At 53.2% G+C, this 20,179-nt stretch overlaps 1 protein-coding gene across 5 annotated transcripts; it reads left to right on the plus strand.

Annotated features, from left to right (window-relative positions):
* The first annotated feature begins 196 nt into the window (after positions 1 to 196).
* PLPP7 (phospholipid phosphatase 7 (inactive)) lies at positions 197 to 19,624 on the plus strand. 5 transcript variants are annotated; one of them, XM_074846459.1, is made up of 6 exons: positions 197 to 270; positions 943 to 973; positions 1,499 to 1,631; positions 2,126 to 2,279; positions 5,927 to 6,399; positions 18,775 to 19,624. In XM_074846459.1, exons 5-6 carry the CDS (start codon positions 5,949 to 5,951, stop codon positions 19,137 to 19,139), a joined length of 816 nt encoding a protein of 271 aa, XP_074702560.1. In that variant the 5' UTR covers positions 197 to 270; positions 943 to 973; positions 1,499 to 1,631; positions 2,126 to 2,279; positions 5,927 to 5,948; the 3' UTR covers positions 19,140 to 19,624. The 5 variants fall into 5 exon arrangements, with proteins under 5 accessions (XP_074702560.1, XP_074702555.1, XP_074702559.1 ...); XM_074846454.1 differs by having other exon boundaries at positions 250 to 270; positions 943 to 1,631; XM_074846458.1 differs by lacking the exon at positions 197 to 270 and having other exon boundaries at positions 286 to 1,396.
* The last annotated feature ends 555 nt before the right edge of the window (positions 19,625 to 20,179 follow it).

Here is a 20,179-nt window from a genome sequence, read left to right on the forward strand (position 1 = left end):
GAACCACCGCCCGTGCCATCCCGCCGCCACGCACCGGCCCGGGGGGCGCCGGCCCCGCGGCTGCCCTTCTTCTTCCTCCTCCTCCTCCTCCTCCTCCTCCTCGGCGAGCAGGTCTCCGCAGGGGTGTCCGACCTTCCTCCTCCTCCTCCTCCTCCCGCTGGGGCTCACCCGGCGGGGCTGCCCCGCACACGCGTGGGTCCTGCGGGGCGTCACAGCATCCCGCGGCGGCGGGGAGCAGCGCCGGGCTCCCCTGCGCTGCGCGGGGGCGAGGTGCGGCGGGGGGGGGGGGGTGTGGGGGGGGGAGGCTCCTTTTCTCGCTCTTTTTTTTTTCCCCTTCGCCTCCCTGCTAGATGCCCGCGGAGGTGAGAGGAGCAGGATCGGTGCCTCCGCCCCCCGGCTGCCGCAAGCTTCCTCTCTCGCAATACATTCATGCACACGGGGACGGCGCCGGGTCTCAGCCTCGCCGGTGGAGCAGGGGGGTGCGGGGGGGCTCCCGCTCTGCTCGTCGCCGCAGCAGCAGCATCAAAAAGGCAACCGGGTTAAACTTTGCAGAAACTCGCTCCTCGCCTTTCCGTGCCCCCGCCGGCTGCCCGGGCAGGGGACACCCCCCCCCCCCCGCCACGGCATGACAGCGGCTCCCCCGCCCCGGCCAGCCCGGCGGCGGGACCAGCAGCGGGGCCGAGCCCCCCCCCCCCCCCCCCCCCCCCCGCCTCCCGGTCCTCCCTCCTTCGCCCAGTCCCATCCCTCCCCCTGTATTTCGCTTTTAAACTGCAGCTGTTGAAGCTAAACCTCCTTCGCAAAAAAACCCAGCATTTCCTCCCACATGGCCGTGAATTGTGGGTAATGTAGTTTTTTTTAGAAAAGCCTTTTTTTCCTTTCTCTTTCTTTTTTTTTTTTTTTTTTTTTAATTTAACTGCAGTGTATTTTCTCTTGGGTTTTCAGATTAAGGTTTTCCTCTCCCGGCTGGACCTTGGTTGGTAGATTTAGCAAAGGGGTGGTCTCCGTATTTGCAAAACCTGTGGCCCTGGGCTGGATGGGCTGTGATTCAAGCAACTAGAACCGCAAAGCTCTCCATAGCAGCAGAGGAGCTGCGGAGTAGCTGGAATAGAGAGCGAGAAGCATCTGAGGCAGCAGCGGCCTGTGGGAAAGTTGCAAACTTCTATTACAGTTTTAGGAGTAACGTTGCTGGCTGGTCCTGCTGACCATCAGCCAGCTGAGGATCCCAATTTTGAGAGCTGAGCACCGGGCGAGGTGCGTGTGTGCAGCTTTGCAGTAAGAGCTGCTGTACGTCGAGCGTTACGCAGAGCTCCGGCTGCGCCTGTCCTCCGCCACTTGTTTCTAGACAGGAAACCTGAGGGACTGAGAGGTCAAAATTGCTTTGCTGGTGCCACTTGCGGTATGGTACAGCAGCTCAGGGCTAAGTAAATGTCTTTTAGTCCTTCCCGGCCCGCACTCGCAGCAGGATTGGTTAGCTCACGCTGTGCCTGGTGTTTTCCAGGCTGCGCGCTTGCTGTCTGCCCTCCGGCAGGTAGGAGAGACCGGAGCTACGGGGTGATCCTGACAAGTGAATGCCACAGGACGAGGGGAGGCAGATTCGCTCCCTTCCACCCACAGCGGGTGGAAAAAACGCGGTATGTCACAGAAAAAAACCAATATGTTATGTTTTTCTTCTGCACGTTTCTCAAAATATTGGCTAAGTATTTATTTTAAACTTCCCAGTCCCTGTGAAGGGCACAATTATAGTCACTACTCCTGCAACAGATATAAAAACTAGAAACGCACTCAAGTTACAAGCAAGCAACTTACTATCACATAGTACAAGAAAGAATGAAATGAGCATCTCCAAATGAAATATCCAGTTGCTTCAGCAGCCTCCAGAAGGTGCTGAAATCCTTTGACATTTCCAAGACTCTTTCACACTTTTCAAACAAGCTTGTCACAGTTTCTCAGAGCACCATGAGTCTGGTGAAACGGCTTATTCTGTGACTCTAGTTTCACTGAAGCTTCAGCCAGGTCTTGCTTCAACTTGGCTGTCTCCAGTGTTCTGGTCAACTAGGAAATTGCATTGTCTCATTCTAATTAAATCAGCTTTTCATCTTCAGCTGGAGTTTTCTCTGGGTTTCAGTCGTGCCTGTCTCCATCGCGCTGCTGTGAGTGATAAAGGCATTAGCACACTCCATCCCAGGGTGGCTGCATGCCATGAGCAGAACAGTTCCTGTGCCCGAGAGCGTGGTGCTCGCTGATGGAACCGCTGGAGATGTGAGGCCACGCTGTGATAAGTAAGAATTAGGAGTGTCTGGCGATGCTGTGAGTTGCGTTTCCTTCTGCTGCTTGTCTGATGCACATATCCATGTTTCATGGTAGCATGGCCACGCTCCATTCCTGCTGTTCCTCCCTGGGGGAGGCATCATGGCCTGCACTGTGTCTCCGTGTCCTTCCAGCACGTTTTCCAGGTTTACTGAAAGGCAGGATCTCCCCTTCACCATCTGAGCCGCGGCAAATAAAAGCAGCCCACCAGAGGCTTTGCTGTGCTGTGCTGATGGGCCTGACTGACACTGCTGCGTGCGCCATAAATACTGCAGGATATCATATTTTATTTTGACCAAGCTTGCTTTTTCACCCCTAGAAGCATCCTGCCCAGGAACACTGCAGGTTTGCTTGCAAGCACTTTGAGTGCAAACGCTGCTTCTTGGCCAGCCGCTGCCAGAGGCTGGGATGCACCAAAGCTGCCAGCGAACTGTGACAAAAGGGGATTTTCTGTCCCTCCAGTCCCACCCGCACCTCCAGCGCGGTCTGTGTGGCCATGCCAGCAGCTGACGCCGTGTGTGGCCGCAGCTATGTGGGGAGTTGTGGCCGGCAGCCCCCAGCCCCAGGGCAGGCAGCACCGCAGGCAGGCAGGGGCGGGCAGGCAGGCAGGGAGCACAGCCGAGGCTGAGCAGACTGGGCGTGTGGAGCATGCCAGATTTGTCTGTCCGGATTTGTCTGTCTGGGCGTTCTCCGAGGTGCTTGATGACCCGTGTGGATTGAGTGTCAGGCCTGGAATAGCCCCGCTGGAGCAGGGAGTGTGTCTACAGGTTTAGCTGGGATATTTATAAACCCCTGGTTTTGTGGCTGTTTTGTGAGCAGTGCAGCGGGACAGTGCTCGTCATGGCCCCAGTGCAGGGATTGGGGATTTTTCCCTCCTGAACTCAGTTTCTCCGGCTGGGACCAGCAGTGACAGCCTGCCTGGCTGCAGGAGAGACCAAATTGCTTTCCTTTCCCGCTGCACTTTTGACAGGGGTCTGGTGACACTGAGTCCATCCCGCACTGCCCTTCCTCCTCCCTCCCCTTCCCGCTGGGGACTCGTGCTGGGGTGTGAGGCTGGATTCTCGTGGGGAGGCCGGGGCAGCTCTGTGTGTAAGGCAGAGAAATTCTCTCATTGTCATTCTGTGTGTCTGAATGTGTGTCAGCAGAAGAGACCAACACCAGATTAAATTAACTCCCAGGGCTTTCAAGGTATTTTTTAACCCGTGACAGCTCCTGAGGAACATGCTCAGTAATAGCTCAGCATCCCCGGCACAGGGCTGGACGGGAGGGAGAGATGAGTCTCCCTATTTCTGCAGGCTCCTGGCCACCAGCGTTTTAACCCTCTGCCCACTGATGTCCACAGAGAGCCCCACACAGCTACAGCCCTGCACGGAGCAGGAGAAACAGGGAGGCCGTGCAGCGGGGAGGTGACAGCTATAGCCAAGTTAATGCAGTGATGACGGTAATTTCCCCGGCTGGTGTCAGGTGGGCTGAGATTTTCCACATGCCTCGGAGCTGGGCGGCGGGATGAGGGCAGGCAGATAGGGACGGGGCGCTGACTTCTGCGATAGCGTGAGAATGCTGCTGCACGGCCGGTGATCGGACGGGAGCTGGTGGGTGTCGGTGATGTGGTGGCGTCTGTGCACGCTCCCGAATGGTACTTGAGCTGGACAGGGTTGTGGTTTAAGGGTGCCTGAGGAGGGGACGAGCTCTTCCTCCAGCTAGGATCATCATCGCAGATTCAGGGTAGGTTCCTGGAGGGTGTGATTCAGAAATAAATTGATGTATATTATTTTCCTTTGATTCACTAGGGAGGGAAATATGAGCAAAGCTCAAGAGCGAGGACTCCTCAGGACCTCTGGCACTTGCTTGGCCGAGCATTGCCCTCGCCTCTGGCCAGCCTGGGCACAGGCTGAATGCATAGATCATCTAAAGGATTTTAAGAACTATGGATAAAAAGTGCGAAGAAAGCGCAAAATTTTTCTTCTTATCTTAGAAAGCCAAGAACCACCTTTCTTTTAGCACTTAAGCTCTTCAGTGCATTTTGGGCAAGACTTTTAAAGATACCTGGGGGCCTGATTCCCAGGGTTACCTGTACAAATACTGACCTCTGTAACTGGACATTTGTGTAGGTAAATGTCACTGGCACCAAGAGACGTGCCTGTTCTGCTCCTCGGTGCAATATTCATATTCTCCACTTCTCTGTCTATGGGGGATTTCCAGCCTATTTGCATTGGAATAATCCCGTTTCTTGAGCATGTGGGTGGTATGGGGCCATGGCAGCCCATTAACCAGGGAAGGTATCTGGGTGATGGCAGCCTGGTGGATCCGGCTCAGGTGGTCGCTGCAGCGGGCTGCCGTCCTTCGGGCAGGAGGAGCTGAGATGGATGGTCTCTCCCAGCAGTGCTCAAGCCTTAGATCCACACAGCTGCAGGTCAGGGACTATAGCAATGTTGTTCAGACCTGTAAATTGGAGCTGTGAGCACAGACAGGATGTTCTCAGGGGCTCACCAGCACTGGTGGGGAGCTGGGAGGCTGACGGTAGCCATCCATGGACAAAGTGATGGAGCACAGTGTGCCACGGCAGGGCAGGTCTTCCCTCTCCTCTGGAGGAGGACTCCCCAGCACCTGGCATGAGCCCACGGCATCCAGCCCACACTGCAAGAAGCCTTCCTCCTCCCCATCCCGTGATGCCCACCCCCCTGGGGTGGGTACCTGTGCTGCTGATCGCATCGGCGGCTCCGGGACGCGGGCGCTGCCTGTCACCTGCTCTCAGTGTGGGATCTGCGGTGCTGGATCACACGGCAGGAACATGTGTGGTATCGAGGCCATGCTCAGTGCTGGGGGCAGGGAGATGGGAATTCATTAGCAGTGTCTCTTTTAATCAGGAGGCAGGGCTGCTTCTCCTTGGGTCCAGGGACGAGGTGAGTGATGGAAGTCGCTACAGGGAAGCACCCTGAGTGGGGAGAGAGGATGGGGCTAGTGATGTCTGAAGGTACCGCTACCAGGGAGAGGAAGGTGGTATTTAGGGTGCCCTCACAGGGGGTGAGATGTTGCAGAACAGACAAATCGAGAAGATACCCAGGGAAAGCCCCTTGGGGGGAAGCCTCTGAGCAACGCCCAGCCTTGGAGCTTGCAAAGCCAGGCGGCACAGCCCGCTGTAGGAGCAACACCAGCTGCCGTGGGGTGGGGGGATGCCGCGATCTCCTCCAGCTCTGACTTGCCGATACTGAAATGTGAATTGCAGTGCAAAAAAACTACATTTCCCAGTTTCCCTTGCAGCCCAGGGGAATAAGCAATTGGAAGATTTAAATAGACCAGGCCAGAAGCAACCAACCTTTGGCACAACGCTTTTCCCTCCTCTTCTTCCAATCTATTGGCTGTTTAACCTTTTTCCCTGGCACTGGAGTGGCTGCCAAGCCTGGCATTAATTTTCCTTCCAAGCTTGCTAGGCCCATGAAGTAAACAGCCATGTGCATTCCTTACTCTATATTTAACAGCTGCAGTCTGTGCTGGGGGCAACTGCAACACAGGGGAACCTTTGTAGCTTCCCAAATTCACGGCTCGTGACGGTGGGAGTGGGGGAAGCTCTCTGCAGGGATAAGAGGAATTTCTCTCCTTCTTGGTATCTGCAAAGCAGGTTGCGCTAAAGAGAGACTGCAATGCCAGCATCCCAGCCGCGGTCCAGGGCAAGAGACAGGAACAATGTCCTCAACAGGGCTGAGTTCCTCTCCCTGAATCAGCCCTTGAAGGGGAACCAGGAGAGCAGGAGCTCCAGCAGAAAGCAGAGCGGCCAGGCCGGGGCAGCTGGTGCCCAGAACAGCAACCCCAAGGAGCGGAGGCAGTCGCAGCAGCTGCCCGAAGAGGACTGCATGCAGCTCAACCCCTCCTTCAAGGGAATCGCCTTCAACTCCCTGCTGGCCATCGATATCTGCATGTCCAAGAGGCTGGGAGTGTGTGCCAACAGAGCCTCCTCCTGGGGTGGTGCCCGCTCCATGATTAACCTCCTGGGGATAACGGGGCACGGGATCCCCTGGATTGCGGGTACACTCATCTGCCTGGTGAAGAGCAGCACGCTGGCAGGTCAAGAGGTCCTCATGAACCTGCTGCTAGGTGAGTGGCAAACCTCCCTCCCCACCGGGAAAGCCCAGCCCTGGTCACAAGGGACAGCGGCACTGGGACTCCTCCTCTGACTGCTCCCAGCTGCCGATGTGGTCAGGAAGCAGCGAGTGACCTTTAGGGTGAATACCGCACTTATCGGCCGTCTCGGTCCTGGGTAATATGGGTGATGGATGTAGCAAAAAGTTGTCTAAGAGGAATGGAGTAGTTCTGGTAGCTGGTGACACCCACGGAGTAGGGGCAGGTGCCCGGCCGGTCCTGCATGGGGCAGGGTTGTCCAGTCAGCCCAATGAAGTGTGTGTGATGTGCAGGTAGATACCAGCAGTGATGTCTTTTATTTAATCTATAGTCATCTGCTTTGGTGGTTTGATAGGTGGGGAATACATAAATATTTTAATTTTTGATATCTGGATCAATTCCTGAGGAAATCCTTGAAAAAAAAAGATTTCCATCCCTTCACCACCTTCTTGAACAGACCCTGGCTCCACATCTCAGCCGCCGCGTGATGGAGTCCTGTCTCCTTCCCTGCTGCGGTTTGATCTCGCATCCTCCTTCCCTTGAGGACCTTCCTTGATGCTGTCCCCATTTCCATGCGCTAATTTGACCCAGAGGCTGTGCAGACGGACTGGGATCTTTCTGTCTCTCCTGCTAGTCCTTGTGCCGTGGTCGGTGTCCTTGTTTCTGGAGGTTGGGACGTGTTAAAGGAGTTTCCTTCTCAGTTGAGCAGGGCCCATCCCAGCCATGTGGACTGATGTCCCACCAGTGCCCAGGCTGAGCTCTGGCTGTGACTTGCCTTAGATCCTGGCCCCAACCTGAGGACCTTGCTCTTCTCGCTCTTCTGCCTTTGGCATGGGGCCCAGTTATCATATTTTTCCTTGTGACTAATTACTTTCTCTTCTGGCCGTGATCCACCCTAGTGTTTCACCCTCCCCCAAAAAACAGCCATTGGGACTCCCGCTTTTGGTTGGTAAGAGAAACTGAAAACATTGGATTTAGGCCTTTGCTTCTCAGGGAGCCTTTTGAGCAGATGTAGGGACATTTTATTTCAGAGGCACCTCAGGAGAGGGATGTCCTGTCCGCAGGGGCCGACTGCGACGCATTACGGGCTCTGCAACATGGCCCCAGTTTGTTTTTTTTCACAAGTTCATCCTTTAGAGAAGGCGAAGATTGCACTGAACTGGCTTGAAAAGCACAGTGGTAGCTGCCTTTTCTCCCCTCGGCCTTTGAAAGAGACTGTCCTCATGCTGTGACATCTAATGAAGGGAGGCCATTGCAGGGAAGAAGCCAGAATAGCATCGGCGTGATGCGGAGCCTGCCGACGTCAGCAGTTCTTCCAGGGGCTCCTCAGGGCGCTGGGTCAACCTCTCACTGAGAAAAGAAACTCTGTTTAAAAGGGCACAAGGATGAAATAGTAGGTGACTAACATCAACCAGCACAGTTTCCAGATGTCTCTTGACCCAAGAGCCTTTGACAGTTTTGGAGCCTGAAAACTGACCTCTTTGACTCCAAAATATTTGAGATCCTTATAAAGAGATAATGCCACCTTTGACTTAAAAACAGGAAAGGTTTTCTCGCCCTTCTGTTGCCATGGGAGGAGGCCAAATGCAAAGCCACCTTCAGGTTGCGTTAAAATTTTGAGTATCAGGTGGTCACTGTGAGAGCTCAGCCCTGCACCACTACCTGCATCTCCAGGTCTCCTGAGCTCAAATGCCCGGGGACAACTCATGGGGTTTCTGAAGTCTTGCTTCCTTGCCTAGACACGCTACTCCCATCCCTCTTCTCCGCCTGCCAAGAAAGAAAATAGTTAAATTGTGTGAAGGAGTAATTCACAACATGACTTGATAGCTCTGTAGGGTCTGGCAGCCTCCAAAAAGCTCCACTTTGCCCTCTGAGTAGACAACGCTGACTGTGGGACTGACCAAGGTGCCCTGAGCCTCTCTTGCCAGAGCTTCCGCAGCAGGACTTGTGTCACCCCACGGAGCAGATCTCTGCTGTGAGCGTGGCCTTGGTTTGATATTTAAGATTGCAGTCAGGAACGGCGAATATCCGAGCAGCTACTGCCATGATACCTGCATTGCTGATGGAGGAGGGCGTCTGCTGGGGAGTGGGGGGCTGGAGACAGATCCCGTGAGAAGTGGGGTCTCATGAGTAAATAGGAAGGGTATGGCATGACTGCTGCGTCTGGCATCCTTGGTCCCTCTTGCTGCTCTTTTCCACTGGATCAAATCCATCAGGATGTGGTGTAAAGCCCCCTGGGTAGGGACAGTTCAAAGGGAAGGGAACCTCCTGGTGCTTTCCCGGTCTCCTGGGAAGAGGGAAGCTGGGGTTGTCTGTGGTACCCCTTCCCTACCTCCCCTGGATCTCCTCCCTTCCCCCTGCTTGCTGAGAGTTTGATACATCAAGCAGAATTTCTGATGCAGTCTCTGGGCAGGGAGCCAGCCCATTATAGAGCACTTGTTTAGGATTTGCAATCAGGCTTTCAAGGCGAGGAGACAGGAGACTGCTGAAATGGGACTGGGAACCTGGCAGAAGCACCACTGCAGATGGGGGGGGGGGCACTTGCGCCTGAGGAGCTTTTGGCAGGAGTTTTGCCAACACATGTGGGAGCATTTTGGGTGAGGGGGTCTGACCCTGGGATGCTCCATCCATCCCAACCGCAGATGTTGATTAGCGCCCCCAAGCAATGTTTTCCCTCCATGTTTGTCATCTGTGATGGAATTTATTGATTCTTCTTCTCATCATAATCTTTTCCAGCGAATGCCAAACAGCCAGAGAAGCACGCTCAGTCTGTTACTGAAAAGATAGAAGAAATCAGCTATCTGTGCCCACTGTAAAAATCCCGCTGCCAGAATGTGCTTTCAGGAAGACTATCTCAGCATTGCCAGCCCTGTCTGGTGAAGAGTCAGGAAGAAAGTCTGCACCCCCCAGCCAAATTGAGAAAATCAAAACTCAGGAAACCCCCCAGTTTTAGAGTACATTTTATTTGTCTGTCAGTGTTGGAACTCTTAGGACCCTTCAAGCTTTTCTGTGCAATCATAAGGATTTCCTGAAAACTGAGGTGCTTAGAAAATCATTTGAACCTTGCAATTGGGCCTTCAGGGGAAAAGCAGATATAAAACTTTCACTAAAATTCCCAGATCTGCTTCAAAACCAGACAGAAACTCCATTAAACCCTGGGGGAAGCAGTACCTCAGTTTCTGGTTCTGATCCATCTGGTGAGGATGTGGATCCAAATTTAGTGATTCATTGACTGCAAAGCCAGCAAAGAACATTTGGATCATTGATCTAACCCACGGCAAAAAACAGGCTGTAGCACATCCCTTAATTTATTCCTGTTCAATTTGTTAAGGGAAAAAACCCAAACACTCAATTTGATGTACAATTACAAGTGAGGGTGAACTTGTCAGAACCGTTTCTATATTACTGCAGTGGTAGGTATTCCCACAAGTGACTTGCCTTTAGTTTGACTCTTCCCTTCATTGCATCTGCATACCCTTGTCTCTTCAACCTAATAGCTCTTTTAGCCAACATCTCTTCTGCCTTTCAATATTTTGGATAGTGCTCAAGTCATTTCTTCACCTCCTATTTATTAAGCTAAACAGATTGATGTCGTTAGGCTGATGGTCTTTCCAGGTCCAGGCACCTTCTTACTGCGATGGGGATGGAATATGGTCAGCTACCCAAAGTTGTCTCTCTGGTAAAGTCCATTTATTGCATTTAGAGCCAAATCACCACCTTCTTTAGTTGTCTGCAGTCCAGCAGTGTGCCTTTGCTGTCAGAAGGTATCTGCTTGGTTAACCCTTGCACATAAAATATATATCTGTGCTTGGTTTGAAATAGCAGCCATTAACTGGTTCTGCTTTGGTCATAGCTTTCTGAAACAGTTATTCAGACTAGGAGAAGAGAAAACCCTGGTCTCCTCTTTGCCTGCTGTCTTAGTGACACAGGTCCCAGTCCTCATCCACCATCAGCTGGCTCTGCATCCCGCTTCTGAGGCGCGGGTTGGCTCTTTGGTGCTGTCACTAAGCATTTATTGCCGTCGAGTAAAGCAGTGCCACGGGCTGTGGCTGTATCGTCGCGAGCAGGGTGGCAGGCTGAGGATGGGTGGCTTGTCACAGGAGGAGGAAAGGAGGGGAGCCCAGGGTCACTTCTCCACTCCTGAAGGTCAGCAAGAAGGCAGTTCTTGCTCTCTCCAACCTTCTCCCTGAATACTGCCCTAGCTTTAGTCTGACTGGGAACCAAGCCATGTTATTCTGAGGCATAGTCCCCTGCAGGGCTGTGACTTTATCCTGAGCCATATATATATATTACATATATATATTTATATATTTATAAATCTATATATGTGGCCAGGACTCTGCAGTCCCACCCCGGGAGCTTCCAAGCAAGACCAGATTGGCAGGAAAGTGGTAGATTGGGAAGGAAAGAGAGCGAGAAATGCCTCCACCAGGCCCCTCGAGACCCCGCTGACCCTGCTCTAACAGTACAGAGGTGCTGCAGGTATTGTCATGCTTTGCTTTGGAGTCCATGTGGTGAAGATCCAGATAGTACAGTCCACTGCTGGTAAAGGTCACTGAGTAGATTAAATGCCCAGGCAGTCCAGACAAGCTCATCCTGTGGAGCCTCAGGGCTCGGCAGCCCAGACCCAGCAGAGAGGCTGGGGAGTTGCATGGCAGATGGATCAGTCTGTATGCAGCAGAGCTTGCTAAGCCGAGAGCTCCAGAGATGGTTTGGGGCCAGATGTGATGATTTTTTCCCTTTCATTTTCCCACTGTGAGGCTGGGGATTTTCTGAGCTAGACAGGACAGATGATGTTTCAGCAGGGAAGGGGAGAGCAGCTCAGGAGCTGGTGCCCTGTGTGAACCATCCCCTCCTTGGAAAACCTGGCACATGGAGGAGGCTCAGCCCCTGTCCTGCTCCCCTCCCAGCCCTGCCAGTGCCCACTGAGATCTCAGCACATCTGCCCAGTGAGGCACAAATGTTTAAATGTCAAGTAACCCAACATGACTGACCCATGGCGGGTGCCAGGCAGAGGGAAGAACACAGATGCCCACTCCCTGCATCCAGCATCTAGACACAGGTCCAGCCTGGCATTAAGTATTCCTCTTCATCACACCAGGCTATTAATCTGCCTCTTGTCCTGCCCAGATACAGCAGTTAAAGCCCCTAGTCCTTCAGTGGGTGCCATCCTCTCCCTCCCTTTACAGCTGATGAGCTCAGGCATCTCTGAACAGCAAGCGATGCCCAACTCCCCTGGCTTCCCTGCCCCCCCTTCCCTTCCTTGCCTGCTTCCTCTGTAGCAAGTGTGTGCTGTTCCCTGCAGGGCAGGCTCGCAAGTCTGCAGTGTCCCTTCAGATAAAGGACAGTCAGTGACAGGCTGGGACCCATTTGTCTGACTGGAGCAGGCGGGGGAGTATTTCCAGAGACCCACACAGGGTCTGAACCTGTGGTCGGATCAGCTCCCTGGTACCGGGCAGCATCGAGGAGCTCAGGTCCTGGCCAGCTGCTTGGTGCTGAGGATGCTGCGAGCCCTGCAGCCATCATTGTGCAGCCCTAGGGGAAACTGCAGTAAGCTGAAATCCAACCCTCGTGCAGAGCGAGCAGGCAAAATGTTCCAGAGCCTGAATGCAGAGTGAAAGAGAAAAGAAGTGCGAGGGTTGTTGAATGGGAAGAGGGGGAATAAACGTGGGAAATGAGTCATCCTTATGTCTGTCACTCTGGGAACAGCTTCCAGGTGCCCCTGCCTGTAGCTCGAAGGGGACAGTAGCTGTTTCACTCAGGCAGAGCCAGCCCTGCAGAGAAGCTGAGCGAGGCTCTGGCCCTAAGGGAGATCTCAAGAGATGGGTGAGTGTGTTTGCCTCTAACGCACCTTGACAGGAGCAATGGTTGGGAAGAGGAAGGTGGAGGAGCGTTGGGCAGTGAGGTGAGTCGCTGGGGGAGCAGTGGGCCTGGAGACCCCATCGGGTATCCTGCTCCGGGCCGGGCTTGGTGGAGGATGGGGGTGGCAGCAGGGAATCAGATATCTCTTTTTCCTTCCCTTGAAGAAATCTCCATGTTTTCACCTGGAACGCAGTTCTGGTCTCGCTCTCCATTTCTGTTTATACAGGGATGCCGGCAGACATACCTGATCTGGGTCTAACACACTGTGAGGTGCAGTGGTTGGAGGCCCTTTGAGCACCACAGAATCAGCCCCAATTCGGTTTTTTTGGCCAATCTGCCTTATTGAAGGCAGCGGGGTGTAAACACAAGCCTAAGCAGCCCAGAGTCTGAGCGAGGAGCCCAGCGTTTGTGGGCTGGCACGTGCTGTTGGTCATCAGCCCAAGACTGTTTTCTTCCTCCAGCTCATCCCATACGGTGCCGGTGCCATTGTGCTTGTGCACGTTGCAGCGCGTGGTGCTGGGACGTGCTGACGTTGCCTGCGTTGCTACCATAGCGTACAGGGGCATTGTGAGCTATCGGAGCCCTGCTGGGAGGCAGCTGAGCTGTCCTGGGGGCTGCTCAGCTCATTTTCCCCATCAGCATGAGCCCTTTTCACTGCGCTCACCCTCTCACCTGTGTCTCATCCCCAGCCCGAGCAGACCCCCAGTGAGGCAGCCCCGCTCAGTAACTTGATGTACAAACTGCCCAGCTCCCAGGGGCACAGTATTTCCAAGGGGAGAGCTCCAGGCAGCCTGTGTTTGCACTCAGGGCTGTTTCTAATCATCTAGGATGTAGCAGGTCTATATTTAGTTGTTGGTTGGGTTTTTTTAAATTAATTGCACAACGCTGCTTTCCACCATTTTTTCACCTCCCCGTGGCCACTTACCCCACGCTGCTGCTTGTTCAGCCAAAAAATAAGCTCCCCCCAAAACACCGTAGTGTCTGATTCATTGGTTCTTCAATGTGTCATGCCATCTGTGCCTTTTGTCAGCTCTTACACCTAATAGCACCACATTTGGGGAAGAAAATGGAGTAGAGGAGTTCACTTCCAGAGGAGTGGACCTCTTCCAGCTGCCACCAGCTCCACTGGAGAGAGGGTGAAGATGCTTTTGAAACCTGCATCTTTCATTAATGTCAACTAGTCAAGGCTGCAGACAGCTCATTTTCCAGGTCAGGGAGCCTAATGCCTGCAGGAGATTTGGGAAGTTCAGAAGCAGTAGGAAGGGCCATGTAAGTAAAAAGAAAAATGGAAAACAAATTATGAATTCTAATTATGAAGAAAAAGAAACTGTTTCCTGGGAACAGTGACGTTTGTCCGGGGTTCACTCCTGAGTGGGGTTGGCTAATCTGGGAAATACAGGACCATCAAAGCCAGCCTTGGCCCTACACGTGGCCTCGGTGGCTGTGGCAGGGAGCATGTGCCACCTCAGCGGGGTTGGTGTGGCCTCCAGCATGGTGGGACCCAGATCAGAGCAGGCTACGGGCTCTGAAACCCAGGCGATGAGTTATCGCCAACTCGGCTCTGCCTTGTAACCGTGCCGGGGCTGGGCAGAGGGGGTTGTACAATGCACATCTGCTCCCACGCTTGGGTGCCTCCTGAGCTCATGAGGTGGGCTTGCTCTTTGTTCCTGGGCATTTACCTCCCCTTTGTCCTCTCCCTGTGTGTTCAGCCACAGCTCGGGGAAGCTGAGTCCAGCTTGTGACTCTGTTTCTGATCCCAATCTCGCAGGCTGGGCTCTGGAGAGCAGCCTTGTCTCATCCCAGCAGCCCCATGTGCGTGAAGTCATGTGAATCATGGCTGCAGGAGCAGATGAGGCCAAGGGCTTTTTTGGCTTTCTCCATTTTTCCTCCCCCGCCCTGCCCCCAGCACTGCACCCAGGTTGTTTTTCAGCTGCGGTTTTGATAACATGTTTACATAAACATCTCGGCTGGAATCTGCCTCTGTCCCTGGAGACGCTGCCTGGCTCTGACCTGGGGCAGGCGATGCCCCCCGAGGGTGCTCACCCCATCCTCACCCTCTTTCAGCCCCCCCTCCGTAAGGGATGGCAGCAGAGATGGCACCTCAGGCGCTGGGACAGAAAGGACCTTACTGTGACGGGGGATGTCCAACTGTTTTGGCTTCTCTATATATACGAGCTTTGGGGTTTGACTTGTTTCTGCTGCGACGGTGCTTCAGATTTGTCCTTGTGCCTTGCCTGCACAGTGCTGCCTCTCTGCTCTTAATGGGCCTCTAACATTAGGTGGTAGGAGCAAGGCAGATAATTGTTTTCCTTTTCTTATTAATAGATATAAAGCGTCTGCCCAGGGGGCTCACTTTCAGCTCATTTACTGTGCATCTGATGCCAGATGTTGGCTATTTACAATACCAAGGTGATCTCTGATGCTAAAATTGTCGCAGGCAGACAAGACTTGCTCTTTGGGTTTGCGCTTTAAGGAAGTTTTAGATGTTAAGAGAGCTTTTTGCAATCGGATGGCTTTGCAGTGGATATCTGAAGGATTGTCTCCCTTAACACCAGGTCAAGGGGGAAATTCTGGATCTTTTTCAGAAAAATGTGCAAGGAGTGATGGGCAAGAGCTAATCCTTCCTTTGCTCTTTTAAATCCAGCGCTACCTGGATTTTACAACCAATGCTGCCTCTGTTTTAAATCCAATGCTACCTGGATCTGGGGGAGAGGAAAGGCATGATGAAAAAATGCTTAAAATTAAAATTTCTTGCTCCTCTCATCTCACCCCTCGGTCAGGTGGCACTCTGCCATCACTGCTATGCCTCTGACAGCCCCGTCTGTCTGTCTCCAGAGAGCAGCGTTGGGCAAGTGCGGGCTGGTAAATCAGCTCCAGGCTCCTTCTGCGGTCTCTCCTGGGGCTGTATTTCCTCCAGCCTTCAGTCGGGTCAGCCTGAAGGATTTGCACGTCTCTGTGGAAGGGACAGGGGAAGGGCAGACGGAAGGTGACAGTGCCGGTTTGCAGGTGGCTGGGGCTGCACTGGCAGGTGCAAGGCTAAGGGGCTTCAGATGAAACCGTTTTGGTAGCCAGCAGGCACCCTTCCCAGTGCAGAGACACCCACCTGCAGCTGGACCCACCAAGGATGCCTATAAGAAAGTTAACCCCTTAACAGCATAACGCTGGTGTGGATGTACCCGCCTGAGGAGGGAGGGTTTGGTTTGCATTAAGGGGGAAAAAGCAAGCGAGCCAAAGTCCGCATGGGTATGTAGATGAAGAAATTGCAAGGGAATAGGGCCCGGGCTGGGGTTGCTGAGGATGCATGGTCTGTATCCGTTTCTGAAGGATGAGCTGCTGGCAGCCGTGCCGCGTGCTGATTCACTCTGACAGCGCCTGGTTGCAGCAGCAGCAGCAGCAGGAGAGAGAGGGCAGGGGCACGGGGCTTTGCAGGGGCTCTGCTGAGACCCAGAGCTGGGCGAGGGTGCTGGGACCCCCCGTGCCTTGGGGGCCGGGCCAGGGCAGGCTGCGGGGGCTGTCTCATAAATAAGTTGCTTTATGGAAGGAACAGAAAGTGCAGGGGGAAGTGACAGAAGAAGCACCAGACGGATGGATCTTTGTTTTTTTTCTTTTAACGGCAAATTAACCCCCGGTTTTAATGCTGTCATGCCTTCAGATCTTGAAATGTGGGCAAACGAGGCTTTCTGCTTTGTGTGCATCATTTGACAAAAATCAAACCTAGCAGTACTGAAGGCCTATTTTATTCATCTTTTGAATGAGAGGATTATTAAAACAGCTCTTTGGCTTGTTCTCCATGCCCTGAACACCTCCGTGCACACAGGCCTGCATCCCTCAAGTTGCCCTGACATCACCTTTGACCGTAAAAAAATCTTGTTAAGTGCAAAATACTGACGGCAATGGTGAACACCACGTGTCACTAAGGCACATGACATTTGTGCTACTAATCTACAGGCAGATTTGTTGGGGAATAGTCTACAGTGGTTATATTGAACACCATGGAGGAGATACTGGGGATTCTTCAGGGTGCCTAGGCTGATTCCTGAGCCCTGGCTGGGCTCTTCAGCAATGCAATAAACTGCTGACTTCAGCAGGAGCAGCTTGGGCCAGAGTTTTCTCTTGGCAGTGCTGGTGTATCATCTCTCAGAAACGAATGCGCGAGTCTGGGCTCCCAGGATTGCGTCCCAGAGCTTTGGCTCTCGCCCAGCTCTTGTCTGGGGTGAGATGGGATTGATGGGCAATGCAGCTGATGAGCGCTGAAAATCAGCTCCCCAAGCACTTTGCTGAATCGGGGCCGCTGGGGGTCACCTTGGTGAGGTGACAAGTCAGGCTGGGGGTGATTTAGGAAGCCCAGCATGAGCAGAGCCGTGCAGCTGCCCGGCCGCAGCGAGATGACCCCATCATGGCCGGCCAGCCCCAGCGCTTCGTTACCCTCAAGCCGTGCTGACGACATTCGGCCTTAACAGGAAACCGGGGCGAGTGGCTGCTCCAGGGTTCTGCAGCCTGTGTCTGAAATATCTCCCTCCCTTTTTCCCCCCCTAGGCCAGCCCCTTAAAAAAAATACCAGCAAATCTCAAAATACAGAGAACTGCTTTGCTGGGTGCTGGGGTCCCCCGGTGTGGGCTGTGGACATCTCCCTGCTCTCTCCCCGTCTGCTGGGCACATCCGGCAGGCTCTGTGCGGAGTCCCTGCCTGTCCTTGTCCTCCTAAGCCCATTGCTGCTGCTACAGGGCTGTCATTGTGACCAGCCTCCGTGCATCCCCCCGCCACCTGCAGCGTCACCACCTCATTTTGGGTGCCACCTATGAGCCTTCCCTTTGTGTCAGTGCTTCTTGTTATGTTTGAGCTGGAGTCCCGCTGCTGCCTGGGCTGCTGTTCCCAGTAGTGAGGAGCCGCTGCCCAGACCTTTTCCTCTGCTCCATCCCCCCTCCGCAGCTCTAAGAGCCCAGAGTGGCTCCGGTCAGACCTGGTGGGCAAGAGGTCCAGGGAGGTCCTGCTGTCCCTGTTCCCCATGCAAGATGCTCTTCAGATAAGAAAAAAAAATAGCCCTCCCATAAGGAGAGAGTTTGGCCAGGATAAATATCATCTCCTTCCCAAAGCGATGCCGGGGGCTGGCTGCACAGAGGTGGCACGCTGTGGGAAGCAGGCGAGCAGAGCCGCCGTGACAGCTCCTCACTTCCCAGCTCCTGCCAGGAGGAGCTGCCTGCCTTCGATGAGCTGCCGTCTCATTTCCCATCCCTGCTGCCGCCACACTCCCATCCATCCTCCTGAAACCTTGTCAGCTCTCAAGGAACGGTCTTTGTCAGGGCCCAGGAACCAGGCAACTGGCCCCTCGCCTTCCTGCCGAGGGAGCAGGCTGTGCTCATGATGGTATATATTTCCTTGTCATTGCTGCAAGGAGCTGAAATCAGCACTCTGACTAATTAGGAGGGCTGGGGAAAAGCAGATGAGGGGATTATAGAAAAATAAAATCAATGCTAGGAAATAGAAATGACAGTACCTGTCAGCTAGGGCAAAGGGGGTGGGATGAAGAGGAGGATGATGAAGACAAGTGCTGATGGGTTTCACTCCCAAAGCAGTTAGGGAAGAAAGGTGATTTGGTGTTGAGATCTGCAGCTGCAGGGATGGTCCCTCTGCTGCCACAAGGCTGGGTTTGCTCAGGCTGGGAGGTGTGTTCCCCCCAGCCATGTTTGTGCAGGGAAGGGGGTGCATGGGGTGACTCGCAGGGAGAAAGCGAGAGGCAAGTAGAAACTAGAAATGGCTCGTGGGTGTTCAGCGCTTCAGCAAAGGGAGAGGGACAGGTGGGAGACATCTAGGAGGATGTTGCCTGCCCTCTGCTTCAACACACCGAGGTGCTGTTTCTAACGCAGAAGCCCTTTTTCTTTATTGCATGACTTTCTCCTTGGCTCACCGCTCTTTTCTTCGTGAAAGCTGCCAGTGCGGTGAGATCCTGCTGGCTGGCTCTGGGCAGGAGGGAGGTGGTGGGCTTGGGAGAGGACAAGGGACAACACCAGAAAGTGCTGTGGGGCACCTTTCCTCCCACCAACTGCTCACTGCAGCCTGGTCATGCCAGCACAGAGCCACTCCAGGCAGGGATACGTCCTTGCTGCATGAGGTTTCTAAAGCATGGCGTGGAAGACAGAAACAGAGACACCCAGTCCAGTGGTTTGAGGGCCAAAAGAGTTTTAATTTTAGCTTTGCCAGTTGCTTTCTTCCTCCCCAGGCGGATCACTTGCCTCTGCAGTTTGGGTTTCTCCTCTGTGAGATGGTGATAATGGTACTTGTCTTCTCCGTGGGTGAACTGGGAGGGTTAATTAACATTTGGGTGATCTGAGGATGGGTGGTCTGTGTGCAGATGAACTGTGGACACCCGGCTGGAACTGAACCCAAACCTTTATTTAAAGACAGCGACAATCCTTGAATGTTCTGCCTTGAAAATTGCCCTTGACTCTGCTTCTGGCTCTGACCTTTCCCTCTTCCTCTCTCCCTTTGTAGCCCTGCTTCTGGACATCATGATTGTGGCTGGTTTACAGAAGCTGGCCAAGCGGAAGGGCCCGTACGACATCAACCCTGGCTTGTTGGACTACCTGACCATGGACACCTATGCGTTTCCAGCCGGGCACGCCAGCCGAGCGGCCATGCTCTCCAAGTTCTTCCTCAACCACCTGGTCTTGGCCATCCCTCTCCGGATCCTGCTGGTCCTCTGGGCCCTCTGCGTGGGCTTTTCCCGCGTCATGATCGGACGGCACCACATCACAGATGTCCTGTCTGGCTTTGTTTTTGGCTACTTACAGTTCAGGCTGGTGGAGTTGATATGGATGTCTTCCAACACGTGTCAGATGTTGATATCCATCTGGTGAACATGGGAGACTTGATGCCTTTCCACTGGAAACTAGTAGATACTTTAAGAGTCTCCCTCTCAGTATTTTTTACATGTTTTTTGTTGGAAGCAGTTGTAACTTCCATGAGTAGTGGCGTTTTTTAATGTTGCTTCCCCACCTGAAAAAAAAATGTTTCTTGTAATGGATTGGGTTTTAGCAATCAAGGGCCATACCTGTGTTTTGGCCATATTCTCAAACTGTGTTTGGACAGCTACTAATTAAGCTTTACAGGTGAAAGAAATGAGCTACATGTCTGCCTAGTTTGGGTGGTTCACACTGGCACCTTGATATGTCCTCAGGATGGGCAGTGCCTGAGAGCTTCCTGAGAACACGTTTGTTAACTTTTTTGAGGCTGAATTATTTTGGCCACAGCGCTTTTTCTTTTTGTAAGCCCAGCAGTCGTGTCTTGTACAGAGTCAGGACACTGCCGGCACTTCACAGATAATAAATAATCATAAAAATCCTGCCCTGTTTGGTTCTTATCATGAGGGAAGGGACACACGCCAGTTCAGTGTAGCTTTGAGATAGGCAGGTCCTGCAGTCTTGCTGACCCAGCGGATGCAAATGATCACTTGAATGGTTTGCTTTGGATGGGGTGGACCTCGATGGGTGCTCAGGACGCTGAAGGTGGCATACTGGAGCCGGCCTTTCAGCTGCTGCTCAAAAATCTGGTCTGTGAGGATGTGTGGGAGGTTTTTGGTCTGGTAAAGGACAAATACAAGTTGCCCATTTTCATCCTCATAGAAGGTAACTGAATAGACATTGTGCTGGATCATGGTGATTTTGCAAAGCAGGTCTAGATACACAGGTCTTTTTCTATCTCTTCATGGCCATGATTTTATAATTATGCCAAACGATGCTGTAGATGGGAATTTCCAAGGTAAGTCTCGTACAGCATTGGCTGTTTTCTGGTACACCCAGCAATGTCGGTGAGCTAGAGAGCAGGGAGGCAGGACTGCCCGTACCCCGCCTCTGCTCGCTTGGCTGTAACCTCATTACAGAGGTAAATTCTGAATGTT

Source organism: Strix aluco, chromosome 20, assembly GCF_031877795.1.
Source record: "Strix aluco isolate bStrAlu1 chromosome 20, bStrAlu1.hap1, whole genome shotgun sequence".
Classification (NCBI taxonomy): Eukaryota; Metazoa; Chordata; class Aves; order Strigiformes; family Strigidae; genus Strix; species Strix aluco.

What these genes read in the sequence shown, in the direction of transcription:
- PLPP7 (XM_074846459.1), top strand. Translation starts at nt 5,949, where the DNA reads ATGCCAGCATCCCAGCCGCGGTCCAGGGCAAGAGACAGGAACAATGTC. An exon ending in CCTCATGAACCTGCTGCTAG is followed by an intron (nt 6,400 to 18,774) that starts GTGAGTGGCAAA and finishes CTCCCTTTGTAG; the next exon opens with CCCTGCTTCTGGACATCATG.